The sequence below is a fragment of the Myxocyprinus asiaticus genome, chromosome 20 (assembly GCF_019703515.2).
Source record: "Myxocyprinus asiaticus isolate MX2 ecotype Aquarium Trade chromosome 20, UBuf_Myxa_2, whole genome shotgun sequence".
In the NCBI taxonomy this organism is placed as follows: Eukaryota; Metazoa; Chordata; class Actinopteri; order Cypriniformes; family Catostomidae; genus Myxocyprinus; species Myxocyprinus asiaticus.
This window is the reverse complement of record NC_059363.1, coordinates 1870421-1889547: the sequence shown is the minus strand read 5'-3', so window position 1 is coordinate 1889547 and position 19127 is coordinate 1870421. Positions and strand designations below refer to the sequence as shown.

General features: G+C 37.7%; 2 protein-coding genes across 3 annotated transcripts in view; both read left to right on the top strand.

Moving 5' to 3' along the window:
- The window catches only part of LOC127410689 (tyrosine-protein phosphatase non-receptor type 21-like), a 52107-nt gene extending 35297 nt beyond the window's left edge, over positions 1-16810 (top strand). For both annotated transcript variants that reach the window (XM_051645855.1, XM_051645854.1), the window contains 7 exons: positions 2347-2898; positions 7056-7193; positions 10456-10674; positions 11462-11590; positions 11744-11978; positions 12309-12469; positions 13783-16810. In XM_051645855.1, coding sequence (XP_051501815.1) covers positions 2347-2898; positions 7056-7193; positions 10456-10674; positions 11462-11590; positions 11744-11978; positions 12309-12469; positions 13783-13911 — 1563 coding nt within the window. In that variant the 3' untranslated portion in view covers positions 13912-16810. The remainder of the gene's footprint in view (positions 1-2346; positions 2899-7055; positions 7194-10455; positions 10675-11461; positions 11591-11743; positions 11979-12308; positions 12470-13782) is intronic.
- The window catches only part of LOC127410768 (zona pellucida sperm-binding protein 3-like), a 41241-nt gene continuing 37165 nt past the window's right edge, over positions 15052-19127 (top strand). Inside the window, exons 1-2 of the mRNA XM_051645983.1 lie at positions 15052-15212; positions 17958-18396. Of these exons, the coding sequence (XP_051501943.1) occupies positions 15052-15212; positions 17958-18396 (600 nt within the window). The remainder of the gene's footprint in view (positions 15213-17957; positions 18397-19127) is intronic.

The following is a 19127-nucleotide window of genomic DNA, read 5'->3' as shown; positions in this document are numbered from 1 at the left end:
ACCAAAAAAATTAAATAAATATTTATTTATTAGGCCTATGTATTATTGCCTAATTATTTCCTATTATTTTTTGTTATAGCACTTTTTTTTAATTAACCTTGCCCTATAATTTTGTGAATGGAAAAAATTACATTCTGAGAATGTTCTACACTATTTTTTAATCAACTAGAATAGACCATCAAAACTATATGTCTAATGCAGAGTTCACTTTTAGAAATACTAACTTCTGAATTTTTTAAAGATTTTATATCTACATTTTATATCTCTGTTTGTGTTTGCTGAGCTTCTTTATCTGCAAATGTATAATGCATAAATTAGCCTACGGCACTAAAATACATTTAGATGGCAATAGATTAAAGTCAAACTATGCAATATTAACATGTTGATTAGTTCAGTTGGTGTTTTACATCATTAAAAGTTCAATTATATTTAATGCGGGACATAATAGCCTGCAGTTAAGATTGCGATGCAATAGATTAAAATGATGATATGATTATTCAAAATATTTAATAGGGGAAATATATATATATATATATGTATTACTGACCTTTAGATTTTCTCTCCACATATGAACGGATTATCATCGTGTTTTCTGGACACATCTTTAGGATTTCAAAATAAACCTTTGATCGTGGCAGTCACCTCTCCGCTCATGTTCTCCTTCGCCGTCCCGTCATTCATTTTCAATATATGCCAGTTGATGTAGGAATAGAGAGACACAAGCATGTAGTTAAGTCAAGCTTTACTCAAGAATAGGGAGTGTGAACACAAAGCGAAAGTAACCTTTGCGCTGGAGGTCAAACATTACCATGTGCCGCTAGATTTTAAATTGGAATTTATTTCTTTCTGGTTATATCAGAAATTCCATCTTTCCTTCATGCCAATAGTGTTTAACACTGCTTAACCCATGGTGAAGTATTGCATTAAGGGCCATTAACAGGTGTTGTGCCCGTGATGGATCATTAGTGGAGCGCTCTTGAAGCGAGAGAAAACAATGGCGCTCCAATTTTTTTAAAAACCCGCTCCTCACTCCAGGCAAAATCATGCCGCTCCACCCCTCGCTCTGCTTCCACTCCGCTCACATACTCTGATTGCAATGCGCATTAAATCTCAAACTTTTTTTATGCTTTTATTTTGAACATAGAGACAGTACAAGGGATGTACAGCATGGAGCAAGCCTAATATAGCAAAGTAAATAAATAATGAAGAATAAGTGGCTATCCGCTTTGCTACAGCAATAATGAAAGCAACATTCACGCTTCGTGTCAGGGCGTCGGTGTCCAGCACGTCTCATTCTGCATTTTTATGATAGTTAAGACTTGACATGCTTCTGTGCTCATTAAATTGTGCCTAACATAGGCTGCAAAGTACTTCATTTCTATCAAAAGTCCCATCCAGGCTTGTTTTGTACAACAAATAGCGTTAAGAGGTCCTTTCCTCATCACTGAATGTGTGATGTGGTGTGCTGACGGACACATCGCAAAGGTTCCGCCCTACTCCGACCAGTGTTTATGCTGGTTTATGCTTTGTTAATGGTGAATGCATTTATCGCGATTCAAGAAAAACTTTTACAGCTCTATTTAAAAGCAAATTACAGTAACAATAGTAACACTCAGCGTTAGAGCATCTCAGCTACTCTCTCTTTCACCGCAACGATTACGTATGTTGTGGAGGTGGGGCTATTCAAATTACACTACACTGTGACATCACTATATGGCCGATGAGTCATTTTTGTAGAGTGGAAACAATAAGTTATCTTTTTGGGCTGGAGAGGAAGTTTTGAGTTCTGAAACTTACAGTATGTTATTTAAAGCACAGTGACCTCTTACATGTTAGAATATCAAGGAAAACCTGATTCCACATGACATGAGTAAAAAGAATATTTCCTGTTTCTTTATTTTGATTTTGGCATGTTAGGACCAATTACAGGACCTAAGACATTCACTTAGGGCTGCACGATACTGACAAAAGTCCTAATTGTCCATTATTGCCCTTTATTTTCTAATTGCGATTAATTTTGATATAATTTACATTAATATACCAACTGCATGCTGTGTTCTTTTTGTCGGCCACACATCCAAAACAAGCTCAGAACTGTGCCCCTGAATTACTTTATTGGAGGATTAGTTAATCTAAATGGTCAACTTTACATTGGCCCTCATAGAAGCATAAAAAAAACAAAACTATTATTCAACTTTTCAAGAAATTATACACAGAAGCGTGCAATGGACATGTCTCAACAGCTGCCAAAATCCATTAAATCTCTCAATTATTGTTTTCGATTAATTGTGCAGCAATTCTTGATGTTGGTGAAGTTCATGGACATATTATGCATCAACTACACAGGTATCTGCATCTGCGGCTGAAACCCCTCCCCCGCTCTCCCAACCAAAGCTGCCCACGCCTTCCAGCTCCGAAATCAACGCCGTCCTGGAAGTGACGAAACCCGAGGATGCGGTCATTAAAGAGGACGTGTGCTACGGGCACAAAAAATCCCTGTCTGACGCCACGATGTTGGTGCACAGTAGTGGTGAGGAAGAGGAGTTTGAAGACGACAGTGGCCGACACACACCACAGTCTCAGGACGCCGTGTGCGGACCTGAGCATAACCTGACGCCGCTGGGACGGCCCCTCGTTGATCCTCCCGCTTATCCGTTTAGCCACAGTATGGAAACCGTCCTGACTAGCAGTCAAGCATACCAAGCCCACCCGCTTATCCACAAGCAGGATGAGTTGGATCAGTTACGGACTTTTCGAGAGCCCGGACACATAGCGCCGTCAGTGTCAGAAGGAGATTTGAGTGGACAGGGGCGGATGAAGCACAAGAGAGACGTCTCTAAGAGACCCGTCTCAGATGTGCCCACTGCGAGAAGGAATATCGATGGACTTCCACCACCCGTAAGTTCACTTCACTTCAGTGTGAGAGTCAAAACAACTTTGCTTCTTGTCTGTCACTTAGGCTTTGTAAAGTCTTGCCAGTAGTTGTTGTAGTAATTTTATTTAATTAAAGCAGGGACGCACTGATATGAACATTTTTGGCTGATACCGATTTTAACCAAAAAACTATTGGACGATACCGATATTTAGCCAGTTATATGCTTTAAAAATGTACAAAATGGAACGAAGGCTTTTTACTGTTCTAAACATAAATAATTTCTATTGAACATGGATTGGATCTGTTGAAAACATGACAGGCCAAATTTTAAAGAGAGTCACAATAAAGGATAAATAGAAGATAAACTTATTTAAAAAGATACAAAAATGTAACTAAAATGATAACATGAGGATTCATAAAAAAGGGTTGTTTTGCATTTCTAAAACATTTTTGCACTTATGTTTTTGCAGTTCAAATCAACATAACTCAATTTTACACATGTATATTAAGGCGCTAGAGAGCGCTTGCTCGCACAGCGCTGACTGAAGCACTGAATGCAGACTATATTTTGAAACCGCTTTAGGTTTAGTAATCGCATTAGATCATATTGCGATTTTCATTCTTCTATCAATCATGCAGCATTAATGGATATTATACCGATGTCTCAGAAGTCAAAGTCTGCTGGTTTTTAAAGTGTTTTGAATGGTTTCCCTCATTATGTAGACTATGGCAAAGTGCCGCTTTCACAACTGTCACGTCCGTTTATAGCGGTTTTTCCACATTGATGTGAGAACGAGAAAGAATAAAGATTAAATATTTTTACAAAGTGTGTTACTAAATATTGATAAATAAATCATCTGTGCTTTATATCAGAGATTTCATGCTTACAACTGATATCCCAGTGATTTTAATTTGGTCAATAATTGGCCGATACATTTTGGCTGCCGATACATCGGTACATCCCTAAAATAAAGGTTACGACTGTTATAGCAAATAACAATATAAAAAGGAGGCCTATTTACTAGAGGCCGACCGATAGTGGACTTTGCAAATACAGATAACTAAGGTGGTGGGAAAGGCTGATAACCGATTAATCGGCCGATAGTTTAAAAATGTATTTATAGAATGTCAAAAAATAAAAACTCTTCTTTCCTTACTATGATGGGCACAGACAAAGAGTCCTTAATAAATAAAATGCCAGATACAGTTTATTGTTCAACCAAAATCCCCAAAATAACCAGAAAACAATGAAGATTTTGTGCATAAAGCATGACTTTAAAGTATAAGTGTGTGTTCACACTTGGCAGGTTTGGTTCGATTAAAACGAACTCTGGTGTGATTGCTCTGTTAGTGCGGTTCATTTGAACAAGTGTGAACGCTGCCATCCGAACCTTGGTGCGCACCAAACAAGCAGACCAAAACTCCCTGAATAGTGGGTCTCAGTCCGCTTCCAAACAAACTCTGGTGCGTTTCGACTGATCGCAGCATGGACCAAAGACGTCTAAACGGACCTAAACGGACCAATAATAAGAAGTAATTTGCCTTTATTACTGACCTCAAGCATACCTGGTTCTTCTCATCATAGGAGCTATGTTGCCCATTACAGTTCGGTACAGGCATCGGAACCGCCGTCAGCCGTCCTTGCAGCATATCTTCGTTTGTGTGTGCAACGGAGGAATTCCTGCCGCTGTTTTGACTCCTTTACACATTTGATTAGCTCTTCGTTTGTTCTCAGCTGGTAAAAATACCACCATATATACATAAATCCAATGAGCGCATTTAGCCCTGCAGCCAGCATTGTTTTGGATGTTCGGCAAGTTCCGTCGCAAAATATACGCCATAAAACCTGTCCAATCAGATTGTGACCTTATCCTTGTGCCTTTTGTTTTGTATCTTTAGGTTCGGTGTTAAAAATGCCAGTTTGAACGCTAAGCAAACCAGGACTAAATGTGTCGTTTTCTTTTTTGGTCCGGACCAAGAGAACCAAACTACAAGTGTGAACACACCCTAAAACAAGCCCGAAACACACAAGGGGCTCTTATTTTGAAATGATGAAAAAACTATCGCCATAGATTTTTGCTGATAATGATAGTTCCAAAAAGCAACTATCAGCACCGATTAATCGGTAAAACCGATATATTGTTCTACCTCTACTATTTACGTTTTGCATTTAGACATATTGCTTGGAATGAGAGAGATATTTGTGTTAAAAAGCTCTCTAAAGATTTAAAGACAAGATGAGCACAGTCGAGTCATTGTTTTGTGTAGCCGACCAGATAAGTGTTATGACATAACAGTCATTATGTAAGTATTTTCTTAGAGGCACCCTGAAGAGAGGCGCACCAAAATTAGCTGCACTAATGCGTTTAAACCAAGAACTAAATGGTGGTTCCTCATTCTGATAATACTTTTTTTATTAACTTTACAGAGCCTAGTCAGCTATATGTAATATTCTTTATTTTGATGTATGCACAGCTCTGAATGTCAGTAATCATGACTAATCACTTCTATAGAAGTTCACCAGAAAATTAATTCTCTCATAATTTACTCGCCCTCATGTGCTTCTTCTGTGGAACACCAAACTAGATGTTTAGCAGAATACTTGTGCTGCTGTTTTACATACCGTGGAACCATATAGTGACTAGAAACTCTGAAAGTCCATAAATGAAGAAAAGCACAATAGTACCATAAGTGCGAGTATGCGAACATGGAGACTCGGGATTAGTGCTGGGCGATATATTGAATATTCACAATATAATCGCAACGTTTTTGCTGGCGATATAAAACTAAGCAATATCGTGATTTTAGTGTGCTTTTTGTTTAGCCGTAAAGAGTGCATACGTAGACAAATTTCACGGTTCTTCAGGGCTGCACAATTAAATTAAAATGACATCAAAATGGATAAATGGTCATACTGGATGTGATCAATAAACTGCCAAAGGCTGCGGTTAAAGACTAAAGGCTTCAGAATAATAGGGTGACGTGCTGCACGCGCGGGGCTCATGGGTTCATGTTTTAAATGCTTTTAAAGCAGGTCACAGGCATTGTAAATGAAAATAATTATACAAATCTACAAAAGCACGCAGTATAGCAGAAAAGGAGGGGATGACAGCGTTTCACCAGATGCAGAACATTGTAAACTGTCAAATACACGCTGTACTTCCAGTGTCAAAATAAAAGCTCCAGGTGAAGTAAATAGGACTGAAATATATTATATTTTATATAAAACAAATCTAATCCTCAAAATAATAATAATGATGATGATTCAGTATTATATTACAGTAATCTAGTATTATGTAATCCAAAATTTAAGTGGTTGTTTTTGCAAAAAAAAAAAAAAATGTAAGTAAAGCTTTATGAAGGTAAATGCTTTTTATCAAGATACTTTGTATCTTTGTTTAAAAAATAGAAATATTAAAGTGCACATCAATGAAAATGATTAAATCTCATTCTCCCTGGTCTTCGTTTAGTGAAAAACTGTGGAAAAACATGCCTTTTTTATTTTTAAATATTTTGTTCAGTGCTTTTAAAATATAGAATCTACTTGGCTACAATGGCTGTTTGGATAAAATGATGGTTCCTCTGATTTAAAAATAAATAAATAAATAAAACACACTTTTGAGCCATTTTAGAGCAAACACATAGATATACATCGAATATCGTCAATAGGCTGAAAAATCTCAAGATTACATTTTTGTAGCCATATCGCCCAGCCGTACTTGGAAATTGAGCTTGAGTCGTTTGGACTACTTTTATGGTGCTAATTCGTCTTTATGGAGCTGGACAGCATTCACATTTATTGTATGGAAAAGAACAGCTTGAACATTCTACCGAATGTCTACTTTTGCATCTGATCAGGGGCAGATTTTACAAGACAATCCAAACTGGTTTGAAATTGCACATGATGCAGCCAGTGTGACATGAATTAACACAGCATTGCCTTCTGCTGTTAGTGGCTTTAATTTTGTATTTAATCTGACAGCGGAATAGGTGTTTTTTACTCTGGGGTGTGGCTGATCACTTGACTTTTACCTGCGCTGTGAAGAATGCCACCCAACAGGCCATTTGACACCTATGGAAGGATTCCAGTAAAGAGTGTCTTTTCTCAGAGTCTCAACTGATCTTTACACAGTCTCTGTTTCCTTCTTTTTCTCTGTCCGTCGCTGTCGTCTCACATCAGGGTATGAAGAAGGGTCGCTCCGAGGTCAAGAAAATTGGTCCGCTGAAGCTGGCGGCTCTGAATGGCCTGACCCTGTCCAGAATGCCTTTGCCCGATGAAGGCAAGGATGACCCGGAGAACGGTTCTAATGATGAGAGGGTGAGATTTGCTTTCAGTTTGGGTTTTGGATCAGTAGTTTACTGATATGGGGCTTTTAATTGTTAATATGAACATTGAGATACACTGGCACCAAAATGCAACATTGAAAATCTGGGATTTTGTATTTGTTTGATGTTTTTTATTATTTAAACATGGAAATAAACAAAGTTTTAGGATTTGAATAATGTAAAAAGGTTATGAGGTAAAATCAGGAAAAAATATTGGATGTCATTTTTTTATAAATATATTAGAATCGAAAATAATGCAAAATAAAAGCATTTTTCAAAAGCAAGTCTCAGACTTTTAGACACCATTGAACATTGGATCAATGACGTGATGCTCACTTTTTTGTCCGGATCTTTTAAGTTATTCAGAAGTACGTTTAAAAATGCAATACACACAAAACAATTACTTGAATACACCTCTAATGTGATGAACATGTTGTCAATTATTGAGAGCAGTCATTTTGCAAGTATTTTATCACCTTTTACTTGATGGTTAAACCATCAGTTTTTTGTAGACATTGCATGATTTATTTTTTTAATGTGTGAAACCAACATGGACACAAAGATTACATTTCTATGTACTTGACGTGTGTTTTAAACTAGATTTTTTTTTTTTTTTTTTTTGAAAGACCTCTGATTTCTATCATCTTGGACAACCTTATTTGTAGGCTTGGGATCGATGCCTTTTTCACGCAGTGATAATCAGAAAGTTTTCCCAATGGTTATCGAACTATATCACCATTTTTTTTTTTTTTTTTTTTTTTTTTTAGATATAAATAGGGCTACTCGTTGCACAGTAGTCTTTAGGGGGTTGCACACCAGACGCGTCTGCCGAACGACATGATGCATTCTGAAATTCAAAACAGTTATTATCTATGTCGACAGCACCCAGCTACAACTCCAAAGGCTGCGTAAATGTTACAGTAAATGTTATATCACCCCCTTGTGGTCTCCCAAAGCTATTACGCCAGACTACATTTAAAGGAAGGCCAACTGACAGTGAATTGGAAAGCACACAAATTAGGCTTCTAATGTAAATGTCAGCTTATGTAAATACTGTATATTAGGGGCAGTGGTAGCTCAGCGGTTAAGGCTCTGGGTTACTGATCAGAAGGTTGGGGGTTCAAGCCCCAGCACCGCCAAGATGCCAATGTTGGGCCCTTGAGCAAGGCCCTTGACCCTATCTGCTCCAGGGGTGCTGTATCATGGCTGACCCTGCACTCTGACCCCAGCCTAGCTGGGATATGTGGAAAAAGAAGAATTTCACTGTATATGTGCAAATGTATAATGTGATAAATAAAGAAAATTAAAAAAAAAAATTAATTAAAAATTAATTAATTAAAAAAATTATATCGATGCCTCAAAAACTTGAGAATATAATGTGCCGAACAATAATCGATCTATCGAGATTTTATGACATTCCTACTTATTTGTTAATGACCCTGTTGTCAAAAGGTTGAAAATATTGAGATACATTGCGATTTATATTAAATTTTTAGAGATACGGTGCATCCGGAAAGTATTCACAGCGCTTCACTTTTTCCACATTTTGTTATGTTACAGCCTTATTCCAAAATGGATTAAATTCATTATTTTCCTCAAAATTCTACAAACAATACCCCATAATGACAACGTGAAAGAAGTTTGTTTGAAATCTTTGCAAATTTATTAAAAATAAAAAACAAAAAAAATCACATGTACATAAGTATTCACAGCCTTTGCTCAATACTTTGTTGAAGCACCTTTGGCACCAATTACAGCCTCAAGTCTTTTTGAGTATGATGCTACAAGCTTGGCACACCTATTTTTGGGCAGTTTCTCCCATTCTTCTTTGCAGGACCTCTCAAGCTCCATCAGGTTGGATGGGGAGCGTCGGTGCACAGCCATTTTCAGATCTCTCCAGAGATGTTCAATCGGGTTCAAGTCTGGGCTCTGGCTGGGCTACTCAAGGACATTCACAGAGTTGTCCCGTAGCCACTCCTTTGTTATCTTGGCTGTGTGCTTAGGGTCGTTGTCCTGTTGGAAGATGAACCTTCACCCCAGTCTGATGTCCAGAGCGCTCTGGAGCAGGTTTTCATCAAGGATGTCTCTGTACATTGCTGCATTCATCTTTCCCTCAATCCTGACTAGTCTCCCAGTTCCTGCCGCTGAAAAACATCCCCACAGCATGATGCTGCCACCACCATGCTTCACTGTAGGGATGGTATTGGCCAGGTGATGAGCGGTGCCTGGTTTCCTCCAGGCATGACGCTTGCCATTCAGGCCAAAGAGTTCAATCTTTGTTTCTCATGGTCTGAGAGTCCTTCAGGTGCCTTTTGGCAAACTCCAGGCGGGCTGTCATGTGCCTTTTACTGAGGAGTGGCTTCCGTCCGGCCACTCTACCATCCAGGCCTGATTGGTGGAGTGCTGCGGAGATGGTTGTTCTTCTGGAAGGTTCTCCTCTCTCCACAGAGAAATGCTGGAGCTCTGTCAGAGTGACCATCGGGTTCTTGGTCACCTCCCTGACTAAGGCCCTTCTCCCCCGATCGCTCAGTTTGGCTGGGCGGCCAGCTCTAGGAAGAGTCCTTGTGGTTCCAAACTTCTTCCATTTACAGATGATGGAGGCCACTGTGCTGATTGGGACCTTCAATGCTGCAGACATTTTTCTGTACCCTTCCCCAGATCTGAGCCTCGATACAATCCTGTCTCAGAGGTCTACAGACAATTCCTTGGACTTCATGGCTTGGTTTGTGCTCTGACATACACTGTTAACTGTGGGACCTTATATAGACAGGTGTGTGCCTTTCCAAATCATGTCCAGTCTACTGAATTTACCACAGGTGGACTCCAATCAAGTTGTAGAAACATCTCAAGGATGATCAGTGGAAACAGGATGCACCTGAGCTCAATTTTGAGTGTCATGGCAAAGGCTGTGAATACTTATGTACATGTGATTTTTTTTGGGGGGGGGGGGATTTTTTTTATTTTTTTATACATTTGCAAAGATTTCAAACAAACTTCTTTCACGTTGTCATTATGGGGTATTGTTTGTAGAATTTTAAGGAAAATAATGAATTTAATCCATTTTGGAATAAGGCTGTAACATAACAAAATGTGGAAAAAGTGAAGCGCTGTGAATACTTTCCAGATGCACTGTATCACCCAGCCTTAAACTGTACTCAGTCACAAGCTTAGATTCTGTTTATAGCATGCTGTAGTTGGCAATAAGGTCAATGTGTTGTGAACAGACCCTCATATCCTGTGCGTTCACTGTGCAGTGTAAGGTACTGGAGCAGCGTGTGGATCAGGGGATGGTCTTCACAGAGTACGAGCAGGTGGCCAAAAGACGGCCCAACTGCGAGTGCACCATCGCTCAAATGCCCGAGAACGGCGACAGGAACCGCTTCCAAGACGTCCTGCCCTATGATGACACGCGTGTGGAGCTGGTGCCCACCAAAGAGAACAACACGGGTTACATCAATGCCTCGCACATCAGGGTGAGCTACAGTACCTGTCATACATGTTTAGGTGTGCCACAGGATGATGATTCAGTTCATTGTAAGGATAATGCACTGAAGTTATGAGCAGAACTGAAGTATGACTGAAATGCTTTTGGTTTTCTTTCTGTCTTTAAGTTTGGCATAGCACGACAGATTATTTGTTTCATTATTAGTTTGTTTGCTATTTAGCATCTGTTCAAACACAAAAAGTTGTATTTTACACAGTTGGTTTACACGATAGTTTATACAGCATTTGAAGGGATTAATTCACCCAAAAATTTAAATTGTCATCACTCTCTATGGCATTCCATATCTGCATAACATACTCTCTTTCTTCCATGGAACACAAAAATATAAATTTTGAAGAAAGTCTGAGCTGCTCTTTTCCATACAATGTAATTGAATGGGGATGGACACTGTTGATCTCCAAAACTGACAAAAAAGCGCAATAAAAGTGTAAGTTTTTTCTTAAGCTCAACAGAAGCTCAGAGTTAAGTGTCTGTTCCTCAGACAGTTCTATCGTATGACTTAAGAAGACATGGAATATAGCACGAGTCATATAGACTATTTTTATAGTTCGTTTTTGTCATTTTTTGAGCTTGACAGCCCCTGTCCCCAATGTATGGAAAATGGTAGCATGAAAATAAATTATAAAAAAAGCCGTACAGGTTTTGAACAACATGAGAGTGAGTAAATGATGACAGAATTTTTTTTTTTTTTTTTTTTTTTTTTTTTTAATATTCCTTTAACAGACATGACTTTAAAATGTCAATGTATTCACCAGGTTACAGTAAGCGGTAAGGAATGGTCTTATATCGCGTCTCAAGGTCCCCTCTCAAACACCTGCCAAGACTTCTGGCAAATGGTTTGGGAACAAGGAGTTGCCATCATCGCCATGGTTACAGCAGAGGAGGTGAATATGGAAACATGTCTCTTAGCACATTGAACTCATTGTGCACAATGACACTCATTGGCTAGTTTTTCCAGTCGTGCTTGAATCTGAAAAGTTTCACTTTTGTTACATTGTTTCATTATTAAACCGTTTGTTTTGTGACTTGACCTGTAGGAGGGGGGTCGCGAAAAGAGCTTCCGCTATTGGCCTCGACTTGGCTCGCGCCACAACACTGTTACGTACGGGCGGTTTAAGATAACCACACGCTTCCGTACAGACTCTGGCTGTTACGCCACGACAGGACTGAAGATCAAACATCTTCTGACGGGTCAAGAGCGAACCGTCTGGCATCTACAGTACACAGACTGGCCCGACCACGGCTGCCCAGAAGACTTCAAAGGGTTCCTCTGTAAGTACGACATTAACCAGCCTTGCTTTTGACTCTCAACTAAATTATCCCAGAAAATGGGCATTGAATTAAGCACTATAGGGTTTCCTTACAAATAATTACCCCATAAATGAAAATGTAGTTAATCATTTACTCATTTTGAACCTGTGTGACGACATGTTATCATGATATGTTTAAGTCTGTGATGGTATTTCATGCACCACTTAAAGCTAAACATTTTTTTTTTTTGTGCAGAGTGCCGCAAGGCTCTGTAATCGGCTCTTCTGCATTGTTCAGTTTATGTGTTATTAGACTGGTGTGGCTCTTTTAACTGCTTTATTCCTGTCTCAGCCTACTTGGAGGAGATCCAGTCCGTGCGGCGACACACAAACAGCTCGAGCGATCCAAAGAACACAAACCTGCCGGTTCTGGTGCACTGTAGCGCAGGGGTGGGGCGCACGGGTGTGGTCATTCTCTCTGAAATCATGATTGCGTGTCTGGAACATAATGAGGTACAGATGTCCTGCGCTCACAGTGGCATAAATACATGACAGAATTAGTCACTCACTAGCTTTTCGAGGGTAAATGGTCAGTTACCAGGGTAAACGTTATGCACGCCTTATTGTTGGCAGAGGAGATGGTTGCTAGGAATAGATATGACATCACTCTCCGCAGATGTGAGCATGTGACTGTTGGAAAGGTTTATACATCACTTAACTATAGACCTAAGAGTAGACCCCATAATAAATTTAATGTAAATGTCAAATTGTTAATCATTCAGCTGATGAAACATATTAAAAACATCTTTATTTTTTACAAATTTGCAGTAGATAAAAAAAAAAGAAAGAAAAAAGGAAAACGTTTTTATTTTTTTCAAATCCTTGTTTTTTTTTGTTTGCTTGAAATTATAAAATGTCACATACTAAATACACAAAATTGTATGAAATATAAAAATAGTATAATATTAACTGAACTAAAATGCACAATATGGTAACAGCTATGTCTGAGTCATATTTCAACCAAATGTTTTTATTTTTTTTTTAATTCTCAATTATTATTTTCAGTTGTGATATTGTGATTAGGTTCTCGCTACTAGGTATACTACTCAAAGTATATATATATATATTTATTTTTATTTTTATTTTTTAATTTAAATATTTAAAGTAGCACAATTTAAATAAATGCAATGATGTATTTAATTATTTAAATAAGCATAAATTAAAGGCAGTTCAACCAATACTACCATGATGTACAAAAACATTCGAATTGTTTTTCTCCATTACAGTAAATTACATATTTTTGCATTATACAGTAATAAGATTTTTTGAGGGAAATGTGCTTAATTGTCTTGATGAATGTCATAATGTCTCAATACAAAACTAAATTCTCAGTAAATAGGTTTAATTTCCTGTAGATGAGAAAAAAAAAAACATTTGTTATTAAAATGAGACATAACTTAAGACCTCAAGACAGTACAACATATTGGGCCTCATTCATGAAACGCGAGCAGAGCAAAACAAATGTTAAGAGTGCATTTAGACACAAGTTTGTTCTGCTCATATTTCATGAAAAAGGCCTGTTTAATGGACTGTATTTCTAGACTTCATAGCTGTTATAAAACAGATAGTTGCGGTCCTGAATGCTGATTGGTCAATACAGTCGTTATCCGACTAGAATCGAGTATTCCAAAGTGCTGTATAGTAAATTGTGAAAATATTGAGTTCTACTCTCTCTCAAGTCTTATTGATGTGATTAGAATTTGAAATGGCTTCATCAGATTTTGTTATCATGGTTTTCTGACGGTCAGTGATGTGTGCTTTTACAGATGCTGGACGTCCCGACTGTTCTGAAGTTACTGCGACAGCAGCGTATGATGATGGTACAGACACTTTCACAGTACACCTTCATTTACAAAGTCCTCATTCAGTTCCTGAAGAACTCCAGACTGATCTGAGTCCAGAGCTGGCACGGGGGAGACGGCCTCTGTCCGTTAACGTGATCACTCAGATCGGCGACGTGTCCTCGGCTTCGCTCCCTAAAAAGTGGTGAAGGGGCGGGACTCGAGTCAGGGCAAGAATGAAGGATGCTGCGTGCCAGTTAATGGAGCGTGCTGTATTTAACCAGTATTAAAACACAGATTTCACTGTGGGCTTTTTAAACGCCTTTACGGATGTCAGTCCCAGCACTTTTATTTTGCTGTACATAGCAAATGCTGCAGCTCTATTATTTAATATAAAATACTGAACTGCCGTGGTTGTTTTCTACTGGCTTCCTTGTGGATTTTAATCCTTTTTGCATGAAGGTTTATCAAGCCAAAATGAAAATAGTGGATACCATGTTTAAAAGACAGGAGTTTTTTTTGGGTGAATATCATGGAAACATGTCCAGGTCAGATTTCTCCCCGAATTTAGAAGAAAAAAATAAAATAAGAAATTATGTTTCGCTCACAGACAAGGAAACCTGATTTTAGGACCACTTTTATTTTTGCATTTAATATGCATATATTTTTTGTAATTCTTGTTATTCTCAACTGTAATTCTCATTACTGTAATACAGTATTTGTACTGTAGTGATGCTGCAAAAAATACTTAAATCTGCATAAATGAAAGGCATTGCAACAAATACTAAAGTTATGTATTACAATTTTACAATTTAAGTGATTGTATGATTTTTTTCGCATTACAATAACTGTTTGGAGGGAAAGCATGCTTAATTGTCATGAAAGCAATTATAAAAGGCTTCATTTTTGTGTATGCAAAACAGTTTCTTATTTATTTCAATTGATTTTGGTGTGAAATATGACCTGGACATGTTTATTTTCTGAGATGCACTCTTGTCGTGCATCATAAGATAGATCTGACAGCATTTAAGAGGACTCTGGAAATGAAGTATCAAAGTCAGTGTTACGCGGCATGCTAAATCCATGCTGTTTTTTGAGGTTTTACTCTAAAAGTGTAATTCTACATTAGTTTTGTAGGTTTTACTGATGTAAGCATCTCAAGTTACAACACAGCCAAAGAAAGGAGTGTTTATTTTGTGATAGCAAACACACAACTTTTAAATACATTTACAATATTATGTATTAAAATTGTATATGAAAACTAAAATGTATTCTGCATACAATCTGAAAAGCTTTCTTGTTGCGTTAGGGATATTTGTGTATGTTTCTCAGCTCTCACTACGATTCCACCAGCATTCTAGAACCCAAGACACCAAAGAGCATCACAGACTCTTAAAATTGACTCGAACTATAGTGTGAGTATATTAATGGTTTGTGGCCTCATTTCCTTAAACACAGCAGCTATGATGGTCTACAGTACCAAAGAATTTTCAGCCAATCAAGTTTATTTACTTATATCTTGAGTCTTAAAACACTGATAAACCTTATAAATCGATGTATGTTGGTAGAAGAATTGAATTTTGAAGGAGCACATTCATTTTAAAGGTGCTATATAGAATAATTTTGTGTGTTTTTATTCACACGTGTAAAACTGATTGAAATGCTTGTCAGGTTTTATCCACTTGTGGTAAATCAATACCAATTTAAGATGCATTCCCTCTTCGTGGTGTGGCCATAGGTTCTTGTCTCGCACTGAGGAACCCATTCAAACAAAGGCACAGTTTTATTTTAGGTTTCTAAATTAAGATTCATTGTGGTGATGAAGAATCAATTTAAACTTGTGTAGAGCTAAAATGTAACCATATTGAGCAAAGGTTGACTCTCACGAAAACTGTCAAGAAATATCCAGGTCATATTTCACCTCAAGATCTAAAGAAAGAAATGTGCAAAAAATAAGACTATTTAAGTGTAGTATAATTGTAAGGATACGTCATGTAGTATTTGTTGTAGTGAATTTAATTTAGCAGATTTTAATTGAAAATATTAATTGTTCTGTCCAAATAGGATGGTTTTGCTTACTCTGTTATAGTAATAAGATGATGTGTGCGTGTGTGTGTGAATTGTTGATGGGGAGTGATTAATTGTTATTTAAAATGACACAATGAAGAATATCTTCAAAAATAGGCTTGGTCCTACAAATAAGCTTAGTCTTATTTATGCAAAATATACAGGTTTATGATATTGTGAGTTTGGAGTGAAATAATAACCTGGACATTTCTTTGTGAGATTCAACCCCACTTAACCTCAAATATTCAAATCTCAGTATTGCCTTAGAAGATATAATAAATGCGACCATGGTGGGTTAAATGGTACGATGAAAAACATGATTGTCCCTCACAGAAAAATCACTTTGTTTCATACTGTATGGTGCATCTGAATTCTGCATATCATGAAACTTTTTAATTCCAAAAATTGACCTAAACATATTTGCTGTAAGGGCTGTTCACATCCATCAGTGTGATAGCTTGACTTAGCATATATACTTCACTACTATGAGGCAAAAGTCAATTTATTTTAAAGGATTTTGGAAAGGTTTGTAAAAGCACAATCCTAAAAACCGTTTCTTAATATTTGGTGAATTGGGTTGGTTTTTAGTTTGAACTGGAGGATGGAATTTCAAGACATTTATGAACAAACTGGACTATAAAAGCCCTTCCTTCTATAATGAGCTACTTATATAAAGTATTATATAAAGAATGCATAATAATAGAAAATACTGTTTATATTGCTGATTTTGAGTGTTATTAATTTTTAACCACATTAATTTGAAGGTAATAAAACTAGCAAACTGTTTGCTCCTGATGGAATATCTTGTGATTTGGTTGTGTACAGTGCAAAATATCAGCCGCCATGAATGCGTTTTCTGATAATGTACAGCTATCAGTGCTAAATTATATCCCATTGTAAACAACTATATTTTTCATTCAGAAAATAAATATTTTAAATTGTTAAAGCAATGCATTGTCTCTTTCTTTTTGTTGTTTTTCTTGAAAGAATGCAATTGTGTTGTCCAAACGGATGCATTGACAAACATGCCAGTACTTTGTAAAAGTGTGTTTTCATACAATTTTTATTTTATTTTTTTAGCCCATTTTATCTTCTTAAAATTTGTAGTTATTTAGACTTTTATATCCATATGATGTTATATTGCATGTATAATAATGATACGACTTGTCAGTGCTAGAATTTCCATGTCAGCTACACATTTTAACACTAAATTCACAACAATGGAAGCTAAAATTTGAAATTGGATTCCACATATAAGTGACACCACTATGCAAAAAGTGCAGTGTGTCTGTCTTAGCTGTTTGAGAAAATCTAAGGGGGGCAATGTCCTCCCCAACACCATGAATCATATATGTGCCATGGTATTAACATGGTACTCCAAGACACTTCAAAGAATACAATGCTATATGTCAAAAATATATGGTAACAAGATGTTGTGTGTTTGACTTTTGTATTACTTATAATTTAAATGTACACACACAGAGCCACAGAGGGTTAGAACTGACACTATTCTGGGAATGATCATTTTTTGTTGTGGATCATTTAATATGAAAATCATTCATTTCAAATGTTATGAAACTGACAGTTCCACTGCATCATAACTTTATTGCACATTTAATTAAAAATACAAGAATTGTAAGATTTATGACTTAGTACCTGACCAAGTAGAGACAGTTTCTGGACTGCTAAGCTCCACACATTTTCAGCATCCTGATTTATATTAATTGTTATGGTTTAACCTGCTTACTCTCTTTCTATTGTAATCCAAATAAAGCCTCTCATACTAAATTTATAAAGCTCTGAAACAGTTAATATGCCAGCTGCATATATGTAGCTTCATCTCCAGCCTGATTGGGATATAGGTTATGGCCTTTCTATATTGTCATTTGTTAACGCTTGAACTCTGCAGGTCCAGGGTAGAATTAAGTTAATGAATTAAGCTGAAAGGGGAGGAGACACCTTAATTCAAAGCTGTATTTAATGGCCCAACCTAGCAGTGGTGTGTACTGTGGCATTGTGTGTATGTTTGTCAAAATGGTGCTTAGTCAGGGTACAGTTGTGGTTCTCATGTGTGCTGTTTTTGGTCTGTGTAGGGCATGGGAGAATTTGGGACGATTTAAAGCTCCCAAATCAGATTTGGCTTCTGCAGTTTCTTCATCCAGAGGTCCTGTCTTTTCACCTGCTGGTCTTTGGAATCATCAACAGATGGCTGCTCCATATCAGAGTGCTTTGGGTGGTGATTCCAGAGGGCTTGTGCAAGAGCCCCTTGGTGTTCAGACCAAGCAGCTACTGCAAGGTCCAGTGAAGCCATTGGACTGGAGATACCCCATTGTTCCTGAAGTACTGAGCAAGTTGGCAGTGGATTTTCAGTTGAGGCAGCCTGTTACTCCTAGCAGTGTAGCTGTTCAATGTGGAGAGAAAGCAGTACTTGTAGAAGCAAAGCAAGACTTGTTTGGTAATGGTCTCTTGGTCCAGCCATCTGGCCTTACTTTGGGAGGCTGTTCTGCAGTTGGTGAGGACTCTGATTCGAAGGTTCTCATCTTTGAATGAGCTACAGGACTGCAACAGTGTGCTGATGGTGATAACTCCATACACTACTCTTGTTTGCTGTAGTTGAGTAGGAGTGTCTGTAACCACCTGTCCTTTTTACAGCTGACTGAAGATGAGCTCGTCTACATCTTTGCCCTTACATACACCCCTGAGCCATTTGCTGGAACTCCCATTCACAGGGCTAATAGTGCCAACATTGGCATTCAGTGCCATTATTCAAGGCAAGGGTTTTTCTTCTCTCTTACACTAAGCTGGGGTCAGTGCAGGGTCAGCCATGATGCAGCGCCCCTGCCTACAAGCTAACTGCAAGTAGCCTTTGAGTTGCCCTTTAAAACATTTGGCTTCACTAGTTGCTAATCTGTAGCTGTCTACATTGACATTAAGAGAATATTTAGAACAGTCACTTTCATTGAGACAAAGTGAAACTTTGACCTATATTTTACTTGATAACGTGCAGAGGCTCAAGTAAATTCATTTCTTTGAAATGGGCCATTAGCCATGCTTGCATGTTAACTTTAAACTGACTACTACCCAACATTTGGCAGCCATATTGGTTAATCCCTGGGACTCTTTCAGTCATTATTACAGCTTTAATTTGAACAAAGGCAAAAATAAATATCTGCTAGAATTTGAATCAGCAGTTAACAATGCTCCAGCATAGGTTTGTGCCTTGGCTTGCTGTAAGTTGCACAAGCTCTTGCCAACCATATGGC